The 25,648-nt window shown below is 41.4% G+C and overlaps 1 protein-coding gene across 1 annotated transcript; it reads left to right on the forward strand.

Annotated features, from left to right (window-relative positions):
* Positions 1–378: 378 nt before the first annotated feature.
* On the forward strand, positions 379–11,812 carry rtbdn (retbindin; the record flags this gene model as incomplete). Its single annotated transcript, XM_080723715.1, has 6 exons — positions 379–538; positions 935–1,034; positions 1,428–1,556; positions 2,246–2,342; positions 10,111–10,398; positions 11,723–11,812. 6 exons carry the CDS (start codon positions 379–381, stop codon positions 11,810–11,812), a joined length of 864 nt encoding a protein of 287 aa, XP_080579841.1.
* Positions 11,813–25,648: the final 13,836 nt, after the last annotated feature.

The following is a 25,648-nucleotide window of genomic DNA, read 5'->3' on the forward strand; positions in this document are numbered from 1 at the left end:
TTTTCAGTCTCATTCACCTACACTATAAAGGAAAAAATGCCTACCCAAAAATCTTGCTTTAAGTGGGATGTGGGGGGTCAAACTAGGGGTTTTTAATTATTCTGAATCCATTGCAAGCATTTGTTTTGCATGAAAAACATTCCTTGGGCTAAAAACGGACCCTAAAAGACTGTGAAAATTGATGACTCATCACTAAACCATAGTGTTGTTGGCCGTTTTTTAGCCCAAGGAATGTTTTTCATGCAAAACAAATGCCCCTTTTGACCCAACCATTATGTGTAGTCCAGCTCGATGTGTGCACAATATCTCACCTGTTTGTCACTGTCCATGGTGCTGAAACCCAGCTAACATTTTATAGGTCTGTTGCTGGTTGAAGAAATGGGCATCAACTCACACTCGCTGCTATTGGTTTGTGCTTACTTGGTGACTGCTCTGATTGGTCGCATCTGCTCGGAGGGGGTGTGTCTTCAAGATGGCAAACACAAGGCCACACCTAGCCCGGAGCCACACCTGAAAGATTGTGCCCTGTATGCTGATAGTGAGTGACTACCTTATTACATATGTCATGTAATGATCTCATATTCTCTATTAAAAATGATTTTAAAATAGTTGTTATGCCCAATGACGTGTGCTCTAGGACAGTGGTTCTCAACCTGTGGGTCAAATTTTCAAAAATATTAGAGGCAGAAATTGTGAAAATAGCCAATCTACTGTGAGCATTTAGATTGGCTATTTTCACAATAGAACTGTGTTAAAATGTAATGCCTCAACTCTTAGTGCTCGTCAGGGTGGGTGTGTGGGGGGGGGGGGGGGGGAGAGTTAAAATATGATTATTTTGGGGGTCGCGGCCTGAAAAGGTTGAGAACCACTGCTCTAGAATGACACAAATCCTGTAAGCTAATTTCAAACACATTTCCATGTTCCGACTCTCTAGATGCTTGTTGCACTGAAGATGACATCAACGACATCTCTCATGTTCCCAATGGCAACAATAAGAATGCTGCCTGGGACAAATGTGGGAATCTCAGCCCTGCGTAAGTCACAGAATACTGTCTCAACAGAGCCTTCCTGCTTTGACTCATTCATGTGTGTATAGAATTTAATACTTTAACCACTGAAGCTCTATGCCTATTTTATGTCTCATTGTATGATGGTGTCGTGCTCCAAAGCTAGTGCAATGCGTTGGGAGGTTGCAATATTATTTGGGGGAAATCTTTGACAGTGTTTAGAAAATGTTTAATGACATGCACAAAATAGGGACACCAGGTTAAAAGTGATTAAAGCGTGCATCACTCTCTCTGTCCTCTTTACTAATCCACCATGTTTCTCTCTCTCTCTCTCTCTCTCTCTCTCTCTCTCTCTCTCTCTCTCTCTCTCTCTCTCTCTCTCTATCTATCTATCTCTGGTTACATCCACTCCGTCCATAGCTGTGAGGGCTTCCTGATGCGCGTGTCCTGTTTCTACCGCTGCTCCCCTGACGCGGCTCGCTGGCCGCACCCCCAGCAGCGATCCTACATCCAGGCGGTGCCTCTTTGCCACAGCTTCTGCCGTGACTGGTGAGCCAACAGATTGTGATCATGGACATCCTGATCATGATCAGCACATGTCCCTGTTGTTTACGTCTGTCCCTGTCTCCTTTTTATATCCCCGTGGACGCCCAACCTGCTTGTTAGTGTAGTTACTGATGCTAGAGTACCTCTTAACCTGATATGACGGTACCTCTAACCTAATGTTTTTTATCAGTGTGCATAAGCCTGTGCAGTTTGTATTAAGACCTACATATAGACCTACATACGTATATGTAATTCCTATGTATCAGAGTGCCTCAAATTACACATTAGCAACTTAGCACTCCAATATACAATACATCTTTGAAGGAACTATACTATTGTATGAGAAATACAGTTGAGTTGTGGTGCCATGGCATTAGTCCAAAATGTCATTGTTCCTACATCCCATTAGTCAGAATCTGGTGATGCTAACCTGGTGAAAAGTACTATGCCTAAACCTAACCCTAACCCTAACCTCAGTAAAACTATGCCTAAACCTAACCCAAACCCTAACCCTAACCTCAGTAAAACTATGCCTAAACCTAACCCTAAAACCTAACCTAACCCTAACTAAATTTGGACAAATGAGATGTAGGACTAATGAGAGTTCTGACTTATGGGCAGTCCCCTGAGTTACAAAATCATTTAAAAAGATAGTACTGGATTGCTTACTTAGTTTTGACCCTTTTCTCCAGGTTTGAGGCCTGCAGGGTGGACTTGACGTGTGCACGTAAATGGGCCACAGACCCCAGGGGCCAGAACTGCACTGGGACGTGTGTTCAGTATCAGCAGGTAAGCGGTGACAATGCATCATTTTCTACAGTCAGTAGAAAGTCTCAAATGGATAGAGTGACAATGAGGATTATACTGTTTAGGAATCAGGTCCCCCGGGTTAAAAAGCACAATGAATCTCTCTTGTGCACTGTCGATTCTTCTCTTGTACCTCTTCAGCCTACGTGACGTTATTTTTTGGAACTGCAGCCTGAAACAAAACATGTGAACTGTCGTCTACTGACCTAAATACTTGTTATGCATGCAAATTTCCCAGGCTAAGATTTAGCCAAAGCATGTCCACTTCAGCCAAAAAAAATACTTTGCTTTTGGCTCGATCAACAATGCGTCACTTGTCCTGTGGCAGACAGAGGTTGGCATGCTGTTGACTGACCTCAAAACTCAAGGTCATTTCTACCCAGACCCAGACTGTGGGCCAGACGCTGAGCTGCAGTGGGCAGTGCGGTGGGTGTAGTTGTGTTGGTGAGGGGCTTGGCTGTCATAAAATGACTAGGTCGTGCTTCAGTGGACAGAGGCTGGCTGGCTGATATGAAGAGAGGCAGAGAGACAGTACTGGTGCACACATGCACAAACGCACGCACACATGCATGTACGACACACGCACACAGACATAAAGCAGCACTGCACGTGCAAATACACACACGCTGGAGCGCACGCACACACACACACGCACACGCACCCGCACACGCATACGCATACGCACACACACAGACTCAGACTCGGATACCTACACATTCCTACTACACATTATGGGTTCACTGGTTGATCACAGAGAGACTGAGATACAGGTAATTTCTCACTATGTGTGTGTGTGTGCGTGCGTGCGTGCGTGCGTGCGTGCGTGCGTGCGTGTGTGTGCACACATACACACTTTGGTGCCTATGAAATATTTAGGCCTTTCCTCGCTCAAATCTTACATTATTATTATTATGTGTGTGAATCTAGATCAGGACAGCCAGTGATATAATTGTAATTCTATGGCTGTCCTGATCTAGCCCTATTTTCAGGGGTGTAAACATTTTCTATTCATACATTGCAATTCATACAGAGAATATTTTAGCATTAGAAACAGAAACAACCTTTTAAATCAATCTTTGTTGAAAAACAAAAGTTGCAATACACAGTGGGCAGGCTATGGCTTGTGAATCAACTATTTTAGCCAAGTACTACATAGGGCTTAAGTGGTTGATCAGACTAATCGATTAAGCCAATCATAAAATATCTATTCAAATATTTTCTATGTTGATTCAGTGATATACAAAACATTTTAAGAAATTATGAAAATCATGCTTCTCAATTATTTGATTAATTGAAAAGGTAATTGATAGAATGATCTCTATGAGGATAATCAATAGTTGCAGCCCTATACCACAGTACTTTGAACCTTGAGGATAGCACAAATAGGGAACAGGGGCCATTACATAAAAATCACACCCGTGTGAACTGAGCGGTGGTTGTGTGTGTGTGTGTGTGTGTGTGTGTGTGTGTGTGTGCGTGCGTGTGTGTGTGCGTGTGTGTGTGTGAGAGAGAGAGAGAGAGAATATTGCAGTTGATGCTCAGACTAGACTCAAGAGCACCCTCTCTGGTCACTGAGTGGTAGTTCAGGCTACATACACACATACATACACGGATACATACACGGATACACACACGGCCATGCTATGGAGCGGTCTACCACCGCTCAAAAATTGCTCTCAGCTGAACCTCCAATGCCACAGGGGACCCTTGCCTGATCGAGAATTCAAGAAAGGCTGAGAATCGAAAAGGGGGGTATGATGAGTCCCTAACATCCAGTCCACTTAGACCAGTGTTTCTCAAACTTTCAAATTTCAAGGTCTCACCTTAACTCTGACAGTGAACAAATGGATGGTTCCATTTGTAGAGTCAGAGTTACAGACTAGTACGGGTCAATTTAGACCCCTATAAAGGAACCCACATAGTCCCTGGAACCCACTTTGAGAACCACTGACTTAGACGCAGCCCAATAAACCACATCTGCCATTGTGAGCACAGCAGCAGCAGCAGTGCTCCAAACTCCAGTTCATTTCAAGAGTGTAAAAATGCCCATGCAAGGGTCTGTCTTTACACTATATGAGTTAAATTAACACTCGGGAGTTTGTCACGTACAAGTGGCTCCCTCCCCCAGAGACCGTTTTGGATTTCAGAGTGGCAATGCTTGACTTGGTGTCTTCCTCTGAGACTGCAGGAAATTAGGAACGTGAGCATTCGCAGCATCTGCAACGGTAAATTGAGCTGACAGCATTTTGGGGTGTGTGTGCGTGCGTGGGGGTGGGGGTGGGGGTGGGGGGGGGGGGGGGGGGGGGGTGATGTACTCCACAGGGAAGCTTAAATCGCAGGCATGCACAAACATTATTCACTTGAAAGCATCCCTCGCTGCAGGTGCGCATTTACTGTATGTGTGTATCTGTATAACATACAAATAGGTTATTTTTGTAAATTCTGACTCCCTAGTAGATTAAATTGAGTATATGCATATGCTCACTAATTCATTCCCACAAGTGCGGACAGAGATATAGAAACTACGCATGCATGCATGCACACGAACACACGCACGCACGCACAATCACACACACACACACACACACACACACACACACACACACACACACACACACACACACACACACACACACAGACTCAGATATACCTACACATTCGTACTACACATTATGGGTTCACGGGTTGATCTCAGACGATGATTAGAAACTAAATTAGAAAATAGGGGAGTAGCTTCAAAGAGAGACTGAGATACAGGCACACATGCATGTACGACACACGCACACAGACATAAATCAGCACCGCACGTGCAAATACACACACGCGTGAGCGTGTGCGCGCACGCGCGCACACACACACACACACACACACACACATACACACATACACACATACACACACACACACACACACACACACACACACACACACAAATCCATCATGTGAGTTTGAATAATATTTGTGAATTCCCCTCCGGCAATCTCTCTCTCTTTCTCTCACTCTCTCTCTCTCTCTCTCTCTCTCTCTCTCTCTATTTCTCCTGGTCACATTAGCATTGATGGCCTTTTCCATCAGTTTGGAAAGCCAGCATGCTGACAGGTGTTCACATTAGTCAGTTACCTCTAACATCTATAAGAACTGACATCGGAACACACACACACACACACACACACACACACACACACACACACACACACACACACACACACACACACACACACACACACACACACACACACACACACACACACACACACACACACACACCACTGTGTTACGCCTCTAACCAGAGGCATTCTAATAATACTTGCAGTACCCAGACAGTCATGTCTTTTTTAACAAACAGACCTGGAAGAACACAAATAAGCTTCAGATGTGCTAATTGCTTAATTGAATTAGAATTTCAGAGCAGCATAGTCTTTGTTAAGTAGACTATTCTAATTCTATTGTGTTTTGCCATATGGCATAACATATTTAACTTATCTTATTAAACCTTGTCACTCTTAATAACATAAGCATTCTAAATGGTTCCAGGTTTATTTCGTGTTGCACTACTTGTGAATATCAGCAGCTGACAGGAAATAAACGTGGACCCAAGCTGTTCCCTAGCAACGCAATTCCACTGACAAGGTCTTTCTCTGTTGTTGAATATTATCTCTTATATGCTGCTGCTTTTTTTTTTCTCTCTCTCTTGTTGCTATCAGATTGCTATTGGAGGTATCAGTTACTGTATAGAATATAGCACCTTAAATACATTAGCCTGCCTGCAGATGAAAGGGAATCGTTTCCTGACTTGAAACACAACAACTGAATGGTTTGGATTTGCATGCTACTATATTCTTCATACTTATTGCCAAAACATAAACATGCTGTACAAAAATAAATGTGAGAACAAAGACTATGCTAATTGACTATACCTTAAAGCTATACTGTGTAAGTTGCTAAACTAGTGGTCAGTAGCGGTATTGCTTTTTTCGGACGTTTTTCGCCCGGTGTCGCCGCGGACCACCGGAGCAGGGCCGCAAACCACCGCTGCAAACCACCGCGACCGATACGAATCCGTAGAGGGGTAGAACGTAATTTTCTGGCCAGGATTTGGGGAGTAAGAGGCAAGAATCCTTCACCATCGTAAACACTGTAGCTGAGGGTGGCTACTTCCTGAAGAGACGGCCAGACACGCTGTGATTGGCCGGTAGTGTATCATGTGTGTATGATCCGCGATGTGATTGGCCAACGTATACACAACGTATACAGATGATGCAGATGACGTAATTTTGCCACGACATCCGGACCCCAGCCAGGATCATAGAAAACATATTTACAGAAGGATTTAGGGGCTGAAATCAACGGAGTGGGTGTTCTAAAACTTTAGCGATTTAATAGTTAGGACAACTTTAGGATTTGTTTTATAAAAAAAGTTACTACTACTAGAGTTACTACAGGGGGTCCACCAAATCTTCCAATCCTTTTTATAATAACAACTTGAACTCTAGTGTCCCTATTCTGAGAACTTTAGCCAAAAATAGTCGATCTACAAGCTCACAACGCCTCGCAGAGGAGGTTTGGTGTAGAGGGGAAAAAGAGCAGCCTAAGTACATAGTGAAAGGTCAGCTTGATGGTTCAAGTGGTTAAATATCTGAAAACACAAATTGACATGAATCCAAAATACATTGATGATTGTGCTGATGATTGTGTCAAACAATGAAACTAAAATATGGAATCTCTGAAAAGGTTGTGAAGGTCCCTGCTTCATCTCTCACTCATCTAAGGGGTCCTTGACCTGAAAACGTTGAAGACCCCTGGCCTAGCCAGTGAAATGAACATTTTTAAATATGTTTTTTAAACAGCACCACCACATAACTTCATCCTCACACACACCTTTGGTCTGTATAGGGAACCAATGCTTGTTTTGTTTTTTCCATCACAGCTTATCACATGTTTTAAATTGGATGTCATGGAGCTTGACATTTGGGACAATGCCATTGATTGGAGATAGACCAGGACAGAATAGAATAGAATGGGATAAGATAACATAGCATTAAATTGGATAGGAAAGGATAGGATACAGCCCTGGGAAATTTCACCCTCTCTCACTTATTTGATCACACCCTCGCTGCCAAAGCTACTTGAGCTTGTAGTGAATTAGCTATGGCAGCTAACCATGCCTGCCAGGGGAATAGTGGGTGCTTGTGCATCTGTCTTTGTGTGTATGTGTGTGTGCCTGTGTGCACATGAACATGTGTGTGTGTGCGTGCGTGCGTGCGTGCGTGCGTGCGTGCGTGCGTGTGTGTGTGTGCGTGCGCGCGCACACACAGTCAGATGGTGGGTATGGCAGAGTCAGTGCATCAGTCTTTATCTTCCATATCCTTTTAACATGGCCTACAATGCTGCTGTTTTTCTTAAGGCCCCCAAGTGACTCATTCCTTAATCCCTCAAAGAGACAGGAAGAAACATGCAGGGGGAGGGGGTATACAAAGGAAATAAGGAGCATAAGTAATACATGGAGGGAGAAAATGGAGCAACAGGGAAGAGAAAGTGAGGGCTACAGACAGAGGGGAGGCAAGGTGGCTAATATGGACGAAGAACCTAGCAAGGGTGTCAGCATGAGATAGGACAGAAAGGTATGTGAATTGGTGACACTTTCTTAATGAGTGCTTATGAGTCACTTTCCGTGGGAGAGGATTGGAGCTTAAGCTCTGGGAATCATATAGCCTGTATCATTGCCACTTTACTAATGAGCTTTCTCAACCATTTCTAAGAATGCATGCACACTTTCTCCCGTAAGGCCTTGCTTAGCCTAAAGCCGTGGTGAATGGGGATGTTTCGCTTGCGCTAGGCAATATCTCCCCTTAATCCGCAAACATTTCCGATTAGAGACATTTGTAATTTGCCATGCTCCAGGAACCAGAAAGCTTAGCTCTAGTTTGTCAGCAAGAAATAAGGCTTTTTTTTTAGCACTGCTAGTGGTGGGGCTGTCGGTCGATTGGTTGGTCCATCCATTTATTTCAAGTCCACCTACATTTTATTTCCAGACGACCTATCTTTCTTTACAATTACTGGTTGGATTATTTGAGCACTTTTGTGAATTCCAGAGTATTTTGGTGAACTATTTGGTGAGCTGTCGTTTGGCCAGAATTTCCACATGCCATGATTTTACTCCCAAAACAACATACTGTATCTCAACAACTACTGGATAGCCATGGAATTAGTTGTGCACCTTTGTGCTCCCAAGATGATGGTCAATACTGATTTTGTTTGCCCAATGGCCTCTAGTCTACGGACCCCTAATTGCGGGTTTAGTCTCTTTCTTTACAGTATTTCGTCATCAGTCTTAAGGGCCATTCACACTAAGCACTATAACTGTAACTTTTAGTTTAAACATTTAAATAAATTGTGTCCATAAGGAAAAGGGCTCTTGAGGTGACCTGTTCAGAGAACATACTGTATATCAGCCCGTCTGACTGGAATCAGACACACATAAAGGCAGATAGGCATCGGCACCGACTCTTACACCACGGATACTACGGTACAGATGTTATCTCCTAGATACCAGCTTGTCAAGGTCATGTCCGCTGATGGCCTCTGCTGGTTCTGTGGGAGACGTGGCATGGTGAAGCAGAGCGGGAAACAAAAGAGGGCGGAAGCGGCAGCTGCCAGGTGAAAACCCTGCCCCCACCCCCACCCCTATGACTCGCAACACCTGCCACCAGAGGGTGTTTGTTTTCAAGGCCTGTTAGGGGCACATCTTTTTGTGGAAATCAGTAGTTCCAATTTCACCAAGTGGCTTCGGGCCAGGGGCAGCCTCGCTTTTAAAGAATAAATAAAGATGCTCTGAAAGGACTATGCTTGATATATGCGTGCCTCTAATATGTTCTAGTTATTGTACATTTGGAGACAAGGACTTTAACCTTTGTGTGTGTGTGTGTGTGTGTGTGTGTGTGTGTGTGTGTGTGTGTGTGTGTGTGTGTGTGTGTGTGTGTGTGTGTGTGTAGATCATGTGTACCGATTTTTGTGACATTTGAAGAAAATATGTAGGAAAAGGAGCAAAAAGTGTGTTTTGGAGAAAATTCAAGATGGCGGAAAATCTATCCTGGCGCAAATGGGCGTGGCCTATATGGGGAGATGCGTCTTGACCCAAGGAATCCAGGGAAAAAAGAATTTTAATTTTCCGATCTACGGTTCAAGAGTTACGGGGCAAAACGTAAAGTGGGCCGTTATAGCGCCACCATGAGGCCGAGTGATGTAATTATTTTTCGATTCATTCTTAAAATCATTATGAATCTCCTCTCCGAGGTTTGAAACTGTAGCTCCTATGGTTTACGAGAGAAAAATACTTGAAAGTGATTTCTTGCATTGTCCCATTATAAGTCAATGGGGACAATTAAGCGTCGTTTTTTGCCGATTACGTCGGCATGGTAAGGCGGATCGGAACGAAAGGTAATAGAACACCATTCCCGGCCGAGCCGCACATTTTGATGTATATATTGCGCGAGTGGCGTAAATGGTGCGGCACTAGTTACGCGCCGAAGTCAGGCTACATACACACAGACAGACAGACACACACACAGACACACAGACCCACACAGCCACGTATAGGGAGCTGCACACAGCTCCAAAAATAGCAGAACTACAAGCTCGCTTTGAGCTTGTATATCTGCTATTTTTCAATAGCTAAAGTATAGAATAATTCCAGGCCCCTCCACCTTGGGCCCTAGTAACTCAGTCCCACTTTTGATGCCCCTGTGTGCAGATATACCAGCACGGCAGGGACCTGTGCGAGAGCCTGTGGGGCGATGCCTTCACCGCCGTGGAGGACGAGGCGGAGGAGCGGTCCGGGGAGGAGGGGCCGGACGGCGCGGGCCGGCCGTGCGGCTGCCTGACCCTCAGCCCCTCGGACCGGGACGTGATGGCCGCCCTGCGCGCCCAGGAGGAGGACCCAGAGGAGCTGGACACCACCAAGAGCGGCCTGCCGCAGTACCGCGCCCCGTGCCAGCTGGCCAAGCTGCCCCGGGCCACTGCCACCACGCTGCCCCCGCAGGTACCGCTGGGAAAAGTAGGCCTACTCAGATTCTTTACCAGGGACGTGCAGAGAATGTTAGAGAGGCAGGGGCTGACATTTCTAAAAGGGCCTTTTGGTGAAAACATCGAAAATAGCAGACCTCCAAGCTCACTAAGGGCTCGAACACACTGCCCGACTTTTTGAGCCGATTATGCTGTCGGCTGTCGCCGACCAATTTTGGCGCTCGCAACAGCGATCTGCCGCAAGCGATCTGCAGCGATCTGCCGCAGCGATCTGCCGCAAGATTGGGCCTTGCTCGCCGGGGTTTTTACTCGCTGTGTGTGAAAAGCACTGCGAGAAGATCTGTGCGTGATTCCAGTGCTTGCCGACAGCTTCCCGAGCGTTTCTAGATAGGCATAGCAGCTTATTTGGCTCTGTCACTGTCACAGCGCACCCCACGCGCGCGCACTCTCTCTCTCTCTCTCTCTCTCTCTCTCTCTCTCTCTCTCACTCCCTGTGTCAAATGGAGATGCACAGAGCGGAGTGGAGAGAGAAAGAAAGGGAGAGGGGGGGGAGAAAGACAGTGGTTAATGTATTTTTTATTAATAATCTAAATCTACAAAGTAACTAGTAAGTAAAGTTTTCAAATAATTGTAGTGGAGTAAAAGTATAAAATTTGCCTCTGAGATGTAGCAAAAAAGCAGAAAATTGCACAAAGTAAAAAAGAAATTGGACTTGTACAGTAAAGTTATTATACATTTTTTTATTGAAAAGGTGCTTCGTCTACCCATGTTCTTCTTAGACGACTATTGCTGTACATTTGATGTATTGATGTATCACCTTGCTTATAAGTCGCTCTGGTTCAGGGGCGTCACAAGGAGGGGAAAAGTGGGACTGAGTTACCAGGGCCCAAGGTGGAGGGGGCCTTAATTATTTTATACTAAATAGCAGATATACAAGCTCACAGTGTGGCACTGAGTGCCGCACTGCGAGCTTGTAGATCTGCTATTTTTGAAAAGTCGTGTGCAAATCTTTGAATATTTGTATTTTTAAGCGGACATTTGTAACTAAAATTCTGCTTCTGGGGGGGTCCCTGGAACAACATGTTTTGAGATGGGGGTCCGTGGCCAAATACATATCATTTCGGGGGTCCTTAATGAAAAGAATTGAGCACCACTGACATGAGAAACATATGTTTTTCAAAAAACTGAGCTTGTATATCTGCTATTTTTCAATAGTTAAAGAACCCAGGGCCCAGAATTTGGTGCGACACCCCTGTGTATCACCTTGCTTATAAATCGCTCTGGATTAAGAGCGTCTGCTAAATGCCTAAATTGTAAATGACTCACCTCTGCCCCCGCAGGCCAGGAGGAGCGGCGGCCACGGCAACTCGGTGCTGCGCAAGCGCTCGTTGGCGGTGGACGACGTGGAGGGCAGCGGCAGCGGCTTGTAAGAGAGAGCAGAGGAAACCTCTGGGAAGTTTCCTGAGCGATGGTGTCTGATTGTTGATCGGGAATTGAAGACCACCCCCCCCCACACACACACACACACACCGCCACCACTGATAATATCGTCGTTGTCGGGTGGAAACCTTGTATGTCCAAAACCGTTCGTTTTGCATTCATCATCTAAAAAATCAACTAAACTAGTGAAAACAGCCGATCTACAAGCACACAACGCCGGGTGCGAGGCGTTGTGTGCTTGTAGATCGGCTGTTTTCACTAGTTTTGTGCGACGGTCTTGTGCGATGAAGCAGGGCTTTGCTTTACCCAAAAAACTTACACATTTGAAACTTGGAGATACGAGGTTTCTGCCCGACAGCGACGATATGTAACACTGGGACTAGGATTATTACCTCGCACACTTAATCATAACGTAATTATTCGCCCCGCTTTCAAATAAAAGATCCATTTTCCAAGTGTAACTGAATCTATTAGAGGGCAGTCCTGCAACACTACCCGCACTTCGACAAGTAAAACAACCTGGCATTAAGGAACAGGCTATTACGGAGGACGGGCTTTCAATTTCATCTGTAGGGCAGAGTTGCCACAAGGGAATAATGTGCATTGCTGTAATGTTAAAAGCAAAATAATCAACTTTTCTCAAGCAAATCACCTTATTATTCAGACTGATGTTTTATTAGCGGGAAAAACCAAGATGAGGATCTTTTGACCATACTGTAGGCAGTTATTTGGTGAAGTATGAATATCACCCAGGATATAAAACTCACTGGTCTAATATTTGTTAGGAGATGCACATAAAGCCATGACAGACCTTATATCCTAAAGCAGGGGTCTTCAACAGGGGGTCCGGGACCCCTAGGGGGTCCTCAGAGTTACTACAGGGGGTGCTCCAAATCTTTGTGTGATAGAAACCTTTTTCCTACTTTTTTTAATATTAACCATTTGAACACTAGTGTCCATATTCCAGAACTTTAGCCGAAAATAGCTGATCTACAAGCTCTTAACGCCTCACGTTGCTTGTAGATCGGCTATTTTCGGCGGAGAGGGTGAAAGGTTCAAGTAACGGTTCAAGTGGTTAAATATCTGAAAACACAAATTGACATGAATCCAAAATACACTGATAATTGTGCTGAATAATATGGAATCTCTGAAAAGGTTATGGGGGTCCCTGCTTCATCTCTCTGTCAACTAAGGGGTCCTTGGCCTGAAAACGTTGAAGACCCCTGTCCTAAAGTTTAAAGGCAGATGATGCTTGACACATACAGACTCATGGTGTTCATTAAAGTTGGGCTTCACTGATTTAGATGATTTCATATACAAACTAGAAATACTGTTCCTTCGAAACAGTGTGGGCTCGATTCCAACCCAACAAATAGGATACTTTAAGGTACTGTAAGGTACAGTACCTTACAGTATTGTACTGTACCTTACTATACTGTACTGCACCTTACTGTACTGTACTGTACTGTACTGTACTGTACTGTACTGTAACTTACTGTACTTTACTGTACTGTACTGTACCTTACTGTACTGTACCTTACTGTACTGTACTTAACTGTACTCTACTGTACCTTACTGTACTATACTGTACTGTACTCTACTATGCCGTACTGTAACTTACTGTACTGTACTCTACTGTACCTTACTATACTGTACTTTACTGTACTCTACTGTACCTTACTGTACTCTACTGTACTTTACTGTACTCTACTGTACCTTACTGTACTGTATTGTACTTTACTGTACTGTACTTTACTGTACACTACTGTATCTTGCTGTACCTTACTGTGCTGTACGTTACTGTACTTAACTGTACTTTACTGTACACTACTGTACTGTACTGTACCTTACAGTACTGTACTTTACTGTACTCTGCTGTACCTTACTGTACTTTACTGTACTCTACTGTAACTTACTGTACCTTACTGTACTGTACTTTACTCTACTCTACTGTACTGTACCTTACTGTACTTTACTGTACTCTACTGTACCTTACTGTACTGTACCTTACTGTACTGTACTTTACTGTACTCTACTGTACCTTACTGTACTATACTGTACTGTACTCTACTGTGCCGTACTGTACCTTACTGTACTGTACTCTACTGTACCTTACTATACTGTACTTTACTGTACTCTACTGTACCTTACTGTACTCTACTGTACTTTACTGTACTCTACTGTACCTTACTGTACTGTATTGTACTTTACTGTACCTTACTGTACTGTACTCTACTGTACCTTTCTGTACTGTACCTTTCTGTACCTTACTGTACTTTACTGTACTCTACTGAACCTTACTGTACTTTTACTGTACTCTACTGAACCTTACTGTACTGTACATATTCTATGTGTTCTAGATCTACATTTTTGATTCTGTGTTTGGGAACCAGCAACTGTCAAATGGACTCCAACTGTAGTGGAGTATATTGAGTGCATATACTGTAGGCTAACAATCCCAGATCACATCTGTCCTCCACTATGTCTATAACCAAGGCGTTCTTCTATGTGGCCACTCCAGACTGAGGAGTGGAGCATGGCTTTTATTGTGTTTGTGGATCTGACTTGGAAATTTTTGATATCTCCCTGACAACCAACAACAACCACTAATATGGCTGACTGTCCCTGCGGGCTCTAGGATATATGGCTATGGGATTTACATCCCATCGCCCGGACTTGATTCTTGATCACAGCTGTGTAATCAGTAGAGTGGAGAGGGACATTTATTTATAGTTTTAACTATAACTATAGTTTTATACATCACACAGCTTAGATATTTGGATCAAATCAGAGAGCAGACCTGTGTGAACGCATTGATATAAATAGCATATCTGAAGTGTGAATATTGCAGCCACAGCGCCTTAATATAAACATGGGTCCCTTTCCTCACTAAACCCATTGGAAATGCATTGGGTGCTTAAAGTTAAACATTTTTATTTTTTTATAATTATACTACAAAACATTTCAAAAAGAAAAATACACGCACACTTGTCCTCAGTAAGCTGAACACATAAAAATTTGAATGGTGTTGAAAGGTGTAAGCGTTTAAGAGATGAAGCGCGCCAAAGTTTTGAGGATACTGACTAGTATAGAAATAAATAATGAAGATAACATACGTGTGCTCGCCTATAGGCGAGCCCACAATAACATTTGCCATGTCGTAGATGTCAATCAGATTTGAATGTTCTTTATGCCACGATTACAGTAGGCCTATATAACGTTCCCAGGACCTTACACAACAGTAGATTACAAATGCTTCACCACACATTGTCACTTACTGTACAGGACTGTATGGGGTCTATGACAGTAACTACACATTATACATACAGTATGCATCCTTTACTGCACTGGTTTCCAAGCACTGGGTCGGGACCCATTTGTGTGTCGCAGACCAATTTTTATGAGTCCCTTAATTTTTGGTTTCCTACATTCTTTTGAATTATTATTATTTCAAAACATTAAAAAGGCTAAGATTTTCATGGATTTAAAACAATGCAATGCTTTCTCCAAGTTTTTTCATTAATAAACAAAATATACAAATCTAAGAAATTACATAAATTAGAAAACAAATATTTAAGAAGTAGTGAAAAATAGCCAATCTACTTTCTCACAACGCGATCCGAAGCGATGCACTATGAGCTTGTAGATCTGCTGTTTTCACTAGTTTGGGTCCCGGGCAAATGTCTAATTTCTCGAGCTAAAGAGTTTGGGAACCACTGCTTTACAGCACCACAATTGAACAAGTCTTCTTGTCTTTTTGACCATCTAGGAAATTTAAAACGGTATGTTAATAAGTTGTCAAAAATGCTTTTGCAGATCTCAGTGTTGTGTTAGTGTACTGTGCTGTCTACTTGTCATGGTATTTGATGGCAGAGAAGGGCACACTGTTATGTACAGTGGAACTTAAGCAAGAATCCTTCCCTGGTTTCCCTGAATCCGTGTACTTTTTAGTTGAAGGTTATTTTGAATTTCAAGAAACAAGTCGAACCACAGTGGTGTACTGTAGCGGCAACATCCAAGCCACAACAAGGCTGTAGTTTGAGAATGCGTCACCAATGTACTGTGGAGTGGCTGTTTCTTTATTATTATTTTTTTCATAATGACGTAAAGCAAGTCTAGAGCCAAATGCGGTTAGATGTTTTGTCGGGCGAACATAAAATAAAGGGATTATGATTGTCTGGTTCATGGCCAACTTTTTTCTTCTGCTTTTCTTTTTCTCAATAAAGACAAGATTTCTAAATGTCACCTCAGCCCTGTCTCCTTCCTTCTCTCAGCACGTTACCTTGGGAGCTATTTATTTCTCCACATTATGAAAGCCTTCTCATTATGAGCATGTCAGCACAGCAGTGCAGGATTAGAGTGTGGAAAGATCTGCCCTGCTCTAGACAAAAAAATTTTGTCGACTACCTTTTTTCACTGAGTAAACTAAATAGAAACTAAGCTATGATGACTAAAACTAAGACTAAATACATTGACTTAAATGTTAGGAAGGGACTAGTGGAGAAGAGATCCAGTAGAACTAAAAGACAAGTCATTTTATGCTTGCTTGCGCTTGGGTGTTGTGCTCTGAAAATAGCGATCTATAAGCTCACAACGCAACGCGTTGTGAGCTTGTAGAACGGCTATTTTCCAGCATGCAACCAAGTGTAAAATCATATTTTTAACTACATTTTTGTCGAAAAATCAACTGTGGATTTGGTCGACTAAAACCTTCTGATATTCAGTCGACTAAAACTAGCCTAAAACATTTCAGTTGACTAAAATATGACTAAATGACATTTTAGTCATATTTCAAAATCAACAGTGCCCTGCTCACTTCACACAGTATCAGATAATGATGGATGGGATCTATCACTGCTTTCCTCCATCTGCTGGTCTCTGCTGCTCTTCATTCCGTACCCAATTCAAGGCCATCTATACTATAATTTTGCGAATGTCTGTCTGTCTGAGTGAGTGAGTGTCTGTCTGAAACAGCGTTTCTCCTCAGTGGCTGGAGCAATTGATCTGAAATCGCATCACCATTAGCATATCATATAGTTTGCGGAGATTTTAATATTGACCTTCTGAATAAATATGGCAATCCAAAAACAATAGACTTTATTAATCAAATGTATAGCAACAGCCTCTTTCCTTTGATTTTAAAACCAAGTCGAATCACATCAGATACTGCTACTTTAATAGACAACATATTTACAAACGAAATTGATAGTGAGATAACAGGGGGTCTGCTGATAAATGACATAAGCGACCATCTTCCCGTTTTTGCCATCATCCATAATTTCTTCAAGAGCAAAAAAGAACCAAAGCAAATTGCTTTTAACTATTCGAGATTAAAAACTCAGGAATCCATTGCAGCCCTCAACGTGGACCTTATCAACCAAGACTGGCAGGAGGTCTATGTCAGTAAAGACCCCAATAAAGCATATGATGTCTTTCTATCAATACTTCTTGAGCTCTATGATAAAAACTGTCCCTTAAGGAAACAAGTTGTAAGGCCCAAGAACAATAAGCCATGGATAACAAAAGGGATTGAAAATGCTTGCAAAAAGAAAGATTTATTGTACAAGAACTTTTTAAAGCATAGAACAAAAGAAAACGAAAAAAAAGATATAAGACGTATAAAAATAAATTAGTAAATATTATACGATTTCAGAAGAAGGAGTATCATCATAAACTACTAGAAAGACACAGGAGTGATATGCAGGGGACATGGAGGGTGATCAATAGTGCAATTAGAAAGGGTAAGGCCAAAGCAGAATTTCCAAACTATTTTATTAATGAAAATAAAACTATAAATAACCAGAAGGAAATTGTTGATGAATTTAATAAATACTTTTCAAATGTGGGTTATAATTTGGCAAATGAGATTGAGCCAACGCATACGGAAAGTTCAGAAGATCTAATAGAACGAAATCTAAATTCTATCTATATTAATGAAGTCAACGATTCAGAAATACTTGAAATAGTACATCAGTTCAATGATAAAAAATCTGCTGATTGGTTAGAAATAGACATGTCATTAGTTAAAAATATCATGGGTAATATAGTAAAACCTTTTACCTATATATGCAATCAATCCTTTCAAACAGGTACATTTCCTAACAAAATGAAAACTGCCAAAGTAATTCCCATTTATAAAAACGGAGATAGACATCACTTCAATAATTATAGACCAATTTCCCTGCTGTCACAATTCTCTAAAATAATTGAAAAACTATTTGTAAAAAGACTTGATCAATTTATAGAAAAAAATAACCTGTTAAGTAACCAGCAATGTGGCTTCAGAGGAAATAGGTCCACTTCGATGGCTGTGATGAATTTAGTGGAGGATATTTCTACGGCTATTGAAAATGGGGAATACACAGTGGGGGTGTTTATTGATCTGAAGAAAGCCTTCGACACCATAGATCACAACCTATTATTGAATAAGTTAGAGAGATATGGTGTCAGAGGAATAGCTAACTCATGGATTAAGAGCTACTTATCTGATAGATATCAATATGTTCAATTAAATAATATAAAATCTGAATTGGAAAAGGTCACCTACGGCGTACCACAAGGTTCCGTTTTGGGTCCGAAATTATTTATATTATACATAAATGATATTTGTAAAGTGTCGGCTATTCTAAAATATGTTCTATTTGCTGATGATACCAATCTGTATTGCTCTGGGGAGAATTTGGGACAGCTTATGAATGCAATGGAAGGGGAATTGAATAACTTGAAGACATGGTTTGATAGGAATAAATTATCGTTAAATCTATCTAAAACTAAATACATGATTTTTGGCACAAGAAGAATAGATGAACAAGCAACAATTAAGATAAGAGGTATGGAAATAGAAAGAGTACATGAAAATAAGTTCTTGGGGGTAATAATTGATGATAAGCTATGCTGGAAATCACATATAAATAATGTTAAATCAAAAATGTCTAAAATTATAGCTATATTAAATAAAACAAAATATATATTATGTCAAAAATCACTATATCTGCTCTATTGTTCACTCATAGTTCCATACATTACTTATTGTGTGGAGGTATGGGGAAATGCTTATAAAACAAATACAACCCCTATTTTCTTATTGCAGAAGAAAGCTTTAAGAATAATAAATAGATCAGATTATTATGAACCCACAAATAAACTCTTTATTAAATATAATACATTGAAATTCCATGATATAGTAGCACTGAAAACAGTTTTATTGGCATTTAAGGCACAAAAGAAGATACTTCCATGCTGCATTCTTAAGTTTTTCCAAAAGAAAGAAAATCGATATGAGCTGAGGGGCAAATTCAGTTTTGAGGTAAAAACAGCTAGAACAAATATTAAAAAAAGATGTGCTTCGGTTATGGCAAAAGAATTATGGATAAATTGTGATAACAACCTAAAAACATGCAGTTCTATCTTCATGTTTAAGAAATCCTTTAAAATTAAAACAGTAAATCAATACAAAACTCTATTATGAATTGGAAATCTTTATTTTAGTAAATGAATTCTAACTTTATGTTATCGTTATGTTTTTTTTGTATATTGTTTGTTTTTATGCAACACTGCTAGATGTTGATATAAGTAGTTTATAATTAGATTTGTAAAAAGGGTAGGCACTATAAGCTAAGGCTTCTTGCTTACACCTTTTCGGTCCAAATTTTGTTTTTTTTCTTTATTTTAATCTGTTTTGTTTTAATGTTTAACATTGTACATACTTTGTACTTTAAGACCGAAATAAAAATCATTCATTCATTCATTCATTCATATGAACACACCTGACATAACTGTGAAGCCCGTTTGTCACTTTCACAAATCGTTTGCTGTATATTAGCATTTTTATGCTGTATCTATATCTATTCTGCATCTAGCATGAGGCACATCTATTCTGCATCTAGCTTGAGGCAAAATGTTTAACCAGCTCTGTGTGTGTGTGTGTGTGTGTGTGTGTGTGTGTGTGTGTGTGTGTGTGTGTGTGTGTGCAGGCAGGCAGGCGGGTGTGTGTGCAGGCGGGTGGGCGGGCGGGCTGGGGGGGGGGGGTGGGGGGGGGTGGGGGGGGGGCAGTATCTCTGTAGCCATTAAACAAAACGGGTTTCTTACATTGATGCTCCTACATCATGCAAGCACCAGTTAAAGTTACTTTCCATCCCTCATATACTGTGTGCACAGTGCACATCCCATAACCCACACATTGCACATCATTTTGGAGCTCATATCTTTGAACGGGTAAGGGCTAGTGTTGGTAATTTTACACATCCATCTCTCCCTCTCCGTGACTCCGTCTGCAACCGTGCATGTAACACACGGCTGTTTGTTAACACCTATACCAGGGGTCTTCAACGTTTTCAGGCCAAGAACCCCTTAGTTGAGAGAGAGAGATGAAGCAGGGACCCCCATGCCTGTTCATAGAATAGATTCCATTAAGTTTCATTGCTTGACAGCACAAATCAGTGTATTTTGGATTCATGTCAATTTGTTTTCAGATATTTAACCACTTGAACCGTCAATAAACTTGATCTTTCACTCTATACTTAGTCTGCTCTTTTCCCCCGCTACACCAAACCTCTTTGCCGACAATAGCTGATCTACAAGCTCACAACGCCTCACAGTGCGAGGCGTTGTGAGCTTGTAGATCTGCTATTTTTTTCTCAAGTTCTCAGAATATGGAAGCTAGGGTTCAAGTGGTTAATAGGAAAAAAATAAAAAAGGTTTCTATCACACACATATTTGGAGGGCCCCCTTTAGTAACTCTGAGGACCCCCTAGGGGTCCCGGACCCCCTGTTGAAGACCCCTGACCTATTCTGTATTGTCTCTTAACACCCAAATCAAATACCATTTCATAACACTTTCTATGAAGCCCATATCTGAGTAAAGTAATGACATTCCTGGACATATATTTGTCAGAAACGGTTTGTGAGTTTTTTTTTTTAACTTAAAACACTCAATGGCAAGTTATAGTGACTTATAACATTATTTTAATACAGTAGTAGTCTATTTCTGAAGTATTATGATACTTGACCTTACTGTAAGTCAAGCTATTATAACAGTAACTTGTGGTGTTATAAGCAGATAATAATGCATTCACGCTTCGCCTTATAAGTCATTATAAAATCTTTTATACTGTTATGTTTATATTGTTATTATGAGTTTTATGAGTTCTTATAACTATAATTATACCGTGTTACAAGCAAAATATTTATATTTGAGTGTTACCAAAAAGGTTCGTAAATGACCAGCAATTATTAAGTATTATGATAGCTTTCTCAAAGGGTGATCTAGTACACAGGAAAGTGCAAGACAGAATGACCAGAGCCGGTCAGTGAATAGCATAACTGTGTGTCTAATTCTGCCAATACATTAATGCTGTGTTCACACTGGCAGATCCAAAGATACAGGCTACACACGGACGCCAGCGACATGAAGATACAACGATAAAGTATAAATATGCTGTGTAACTTGGCATCTTTGTATCTTTTGTGTGAACGCAGGATTAGGTGAGCACGAGAATTTGGTTGACCCGAGTAACCGCGTAAATACATAAACAAGGTCACGGGAGTGATGGAGAACTCAAGCCCCCGTTCTCTGGGGCCTTCGGTGGATAGCACGGAGAACAAAGCAGGCTTATTAGTATAAGTCTATTCTTGCAAAATATTACCTCACATATTAAGGGAAACCGTGGATCAATTTGCTCTAGTCATTTTCATAACAAAAGCATAAGATCAATATAGATTCGTTTTTTAATTGTTTTTTTGCCATATCATGACAGCCTTTGTGTTTACTCTCCCTTCTATTCCAGACTGTCACTGCACTCTCTGACCATACTGTAGTTTCATGTTGCCAGATGGTGGGAATTCAAATGTTCTCGTACACGTTCATGTATGAAATCAAGGATACAAAATGTGTTCTAAGCAGCCTCATTTATAATAATGGTCTTTTGAAGAATCTGGACCATCTCTAGAGGGGGTGGGGGGACGGGGGCAGGATTAGCTCCAGTTACAAGAGGGCCAGTCCCTAAATCACTGCAAATCCTTCTAAACCAGGCAGGTTTGCAGCATTTGAAACGACAGGCCCTCTGGAGTTCTCCTCTCAAAAGCTTTTCATCAATTCAATTATGATGAGTGTTGGCACCGTGTGGCGGGCTGCATTGTCACTGCTCTGCTTATGGGAATTTATTCCTCAATTTCCCTTTAAGACATGCATAACATTTAAAACTCATTATGACTGTACCGCTTGTGATTATTTGCACCGCCTTCTAACGAATAGGAATGAAGACATACTGTAATGATTCTTTGAAAAGAAACACACACAAAAAAACTCAATTTAAAAAGGCCTTTGTGAAATAAAGGTGAAGGTACTTAGTAGGGTCATGAAACCATTTGACACTCATCTTTAAAATGTGCTTGGCTCTCAGGCGACAGAACAATAAATGAAGTAAAGCAGTGCGTCAGAGCATTCAGACCAATATGAGACAATCAAGGACAGAAATGATTTTCTTGGTAAAAGCACTTGAGGTCTCATGGCTGAAAGCCTGACTACTGAAATGTATATAATTTATAACATTTATAATTTTATATATCAAATAGTCTGTCCTTCCTTTCTGAATGACATCAAACAGGAAATTGACACAATGGACATGGAGGTGTATTTTACCACGAATGTGCACACACGCACGCGCGCACACACACACACACACACACACACACACACACACACACACACACACACACACACACACACACACACACACACACACACACACACACACACACACACACACACACACACACTGCCAGACACAGAAGCAAGCAAGATTTTTCAAGAATCAAATTAGCTCGTCCCAAAAAGCACATCTTTAAATTAGACAAAACACTGCAGTATAAGCAAAATTAAAATTATATAAACAAACACAATTCTATGCACAGAGAGACAATACAAGATTAAAATGCTATATTGTGACAATATTGTCACAATCAGTCACCATACTAGTACTACTACTAGAAATACCGTAGTTAATAATAATAATATATGGAATATCGCTTTTCTAGGTTGGCCTACTCAAAGACTCTTAAAGTTGCGTAGTTGATGGATTTAGTTGGATGGACAGGGAATAAATGAATTATTGCATCTATTAATCCACGCCTATGGATGATGTATTCTCTATCTGCAGGGGAGGCTGAAACGCAGAGAGTTTATTTTCATCTGGCTTGTTGGTGGTCTGTTCCAACATCGTCTGACAGGAATAATGTTTCCTGACACCCATAAGCTTCCTGGCCCAATTATCATCGTCAGGTCTCTTGGTTGGGAATGAAGTATGGTGATATAACCTATAGGGATGGGACGATAATCATTATTATTGTTTATCGTGATAATCGTATTGTGAAGATTTAAATTCATCATTAAATTATCCGAGCTGCGGATATCTGGTACCATTGTAAACCCTCTAAAATTGCTAAAACGGGCCTGGAAATAACATACTTGATACAGTCTTTTATACTCTCTCTAACAAATCCCTTTGCCAAAAAATAGCCGATCTACAGTACAAGCTCACAGCGTGTGAGTTTGTAGATCTGCTATTTTTTGGCAAATGTTCCGGCCAGGATAATGGATGGTGGGGATATTTTGATTCACAATAATCATGACATAAAATCTTCATATCGTCCCATCCCTTGTATACACTTTTAACCAGGTGGGGTGGTCGTTGGCAAGGATTAAGGCGTCCAAACCAGGTCACTGCAGGCCTGCTGTGGGGCATGCAGCAGATGAATTGGGCTGATTGTCTGAGGTTCTTTATAAGGCAATCAGACCTTTTTGTTCTGTAAGACTAGAGACCAGGGCCATGTGACATAGACACCTGTTTCCCTGGAAGATGGGAGGACGTACAGTAACGCTTATAATTTATAGGCTACTCAATCGCATGGTGGAATCACACACTGAAAATAGACTACAGACTCACAAAGAATTGATATGCAAATGCATAGTTATATAGACTATTTTGATTTGCATAGGTCCATCGTTCACACAGAATACATCTGGTTTAAGCTAACCAGTTAACTAATGCCTACTTTCATTATGTTGACTGTATTTGAAAAAAAAAAGAATGTGTTTTTAAAATAGTTAATTCCGCCAGGCCGTTCACCAGCTAAATGTTTTAGCGTTTTCTAAAACATAAGTGTGAAACAAACAAGAGATATGTGCTCCACGGAGCAAACCATTCTAGTTCCTATACTCCTCCCTCCACCACTGAAGACATTGTTCAGCTCTATTCTAAGATTATACGGGATTATAAGGTCAAACACAAGGGGACAGTGTATCATTCCTAAACTATGTTGTACTACACAATCTGCTTTCTTATTTAAAGCTGTAAAAGAATGGAATAAGCTCCCCACTGTTCTGATATGCTGCAGTGTACAGACTTTAAAACCTTTTCCCACAAAGATAAAAAGTGGATTTTGTGTGACCAGACATTTGCACTGCCTCAGTATTTAGTGTTGTTGGTTGCAGTGGGGTGCAGTGCAGTGTGTGTGTGTGTGTGTGTGTGTGTGTGTGTGTGCGTGCGTGCGTGCGTGCGTGCGTGCGTGCGTGCGTGCGTGCGTGCGTGTGTGTGTGTTGCTGCGGGTTGGGGGAAGATATTTAACCACTTGACCTGTCAATATTAATAAAGTTGACCTTTCACTCTGTACTTAGTCTGCTCCTTTTCCCCCTCTACAAACCTCTTTGCCAAAAATAGACGATCTACAAGCTCACAACGCCTCGCGCTATTTTTGGCTTGTTCACATGGTTAATATAAAAAAGGAAAAAGATGTTCCTATCACACAAAGATTTGGAGGACACCCTATAGTAACTCTGAGGACCTCCTAGGGCCCCCTGTTGAAGACCCTTGGTCTAAATAATATCTATTGCCATTGAATTAGTTTTGTACCTCCATGCTTCCTGGGACAGACCTAGCCTGGCAAGCCAGCCCTGATATGTGCTCAGTCAATCATTCCTTCCCCAGTATCAGGTCTGGACTTCGGCCTATAGGCACCGAGTATGAGAAATCAGAAAATGATCGGGCCAATCAGTGACTGCGTTTCAACTGCTGTCCGCACAACAAGTGAAAAGCTTCCCCTGATTGGTCCATGTGTAGATGGTGGCGTAATTGCATGCTGTGGCTTTTCAGTTTAGAATCAATTACAACAATTAAAAAGGAACAGGAGTATGCGCTAGCGGAGTTCATCGGTCAAAAATACGTGTTTATTTGCTGTTTTTCCGACTGGCTGCACTGTGATGACAGATGTTTTGCTACGCTGATTGGTTAGAGGAGTCTGTCTGTCAAAGCAAGTATTCCCGTTGCCTATAGCCCAAAGTCCAGACTTGTATTGTGGGAAGGAATGAGTGAGTGAATGTACAGTATGAGGCTGGCTTGCCAGCCTAGGACAGACCATGGCCTTTCCTCTAGTGCCACCATTAGGCCAACATGTTCACTTGCACACAAGATATGGGCACATTGGAATACAATTTATCATTTTCACAAATTAGACTTAACTAGAGTGCCAAGAAAAGAAAAAAAGTGCTACAAAATAATTAGGATAGCAGGTTGACAGTATATACTGTGAATAGCACTGAAATATCATACTATCCAAAAAGAAACATACATCTGGATAAGGTCTATCTAAATATTCAACAATGCAGTACACATAAATAAGGTGGTGGAGTCTGAAAAGGTGAGTTGCCAGACATGGGGCGTGAGCAGGGGTCATCGCCATGCTAGCTTCTGGTGGACATTTTTTATCAAAAAATACAGGTCTGTAACAGAGAGTTAAGGTGGTCCTTGCAAATAAAAGCGTTTGAGAGACCA

This window comes from Nannobrachium achirus (assembly GCF_963921795.1).
Source record: "Nannobrachium achirus genome assembly, chromosome: 4".
Lineage (NCBI taxonomy): Eukaryota > Metazoa > Chordata > Actinopteri > Myctophiformes > Myctophidae > Nannobrachium > Nannobrachium achirus.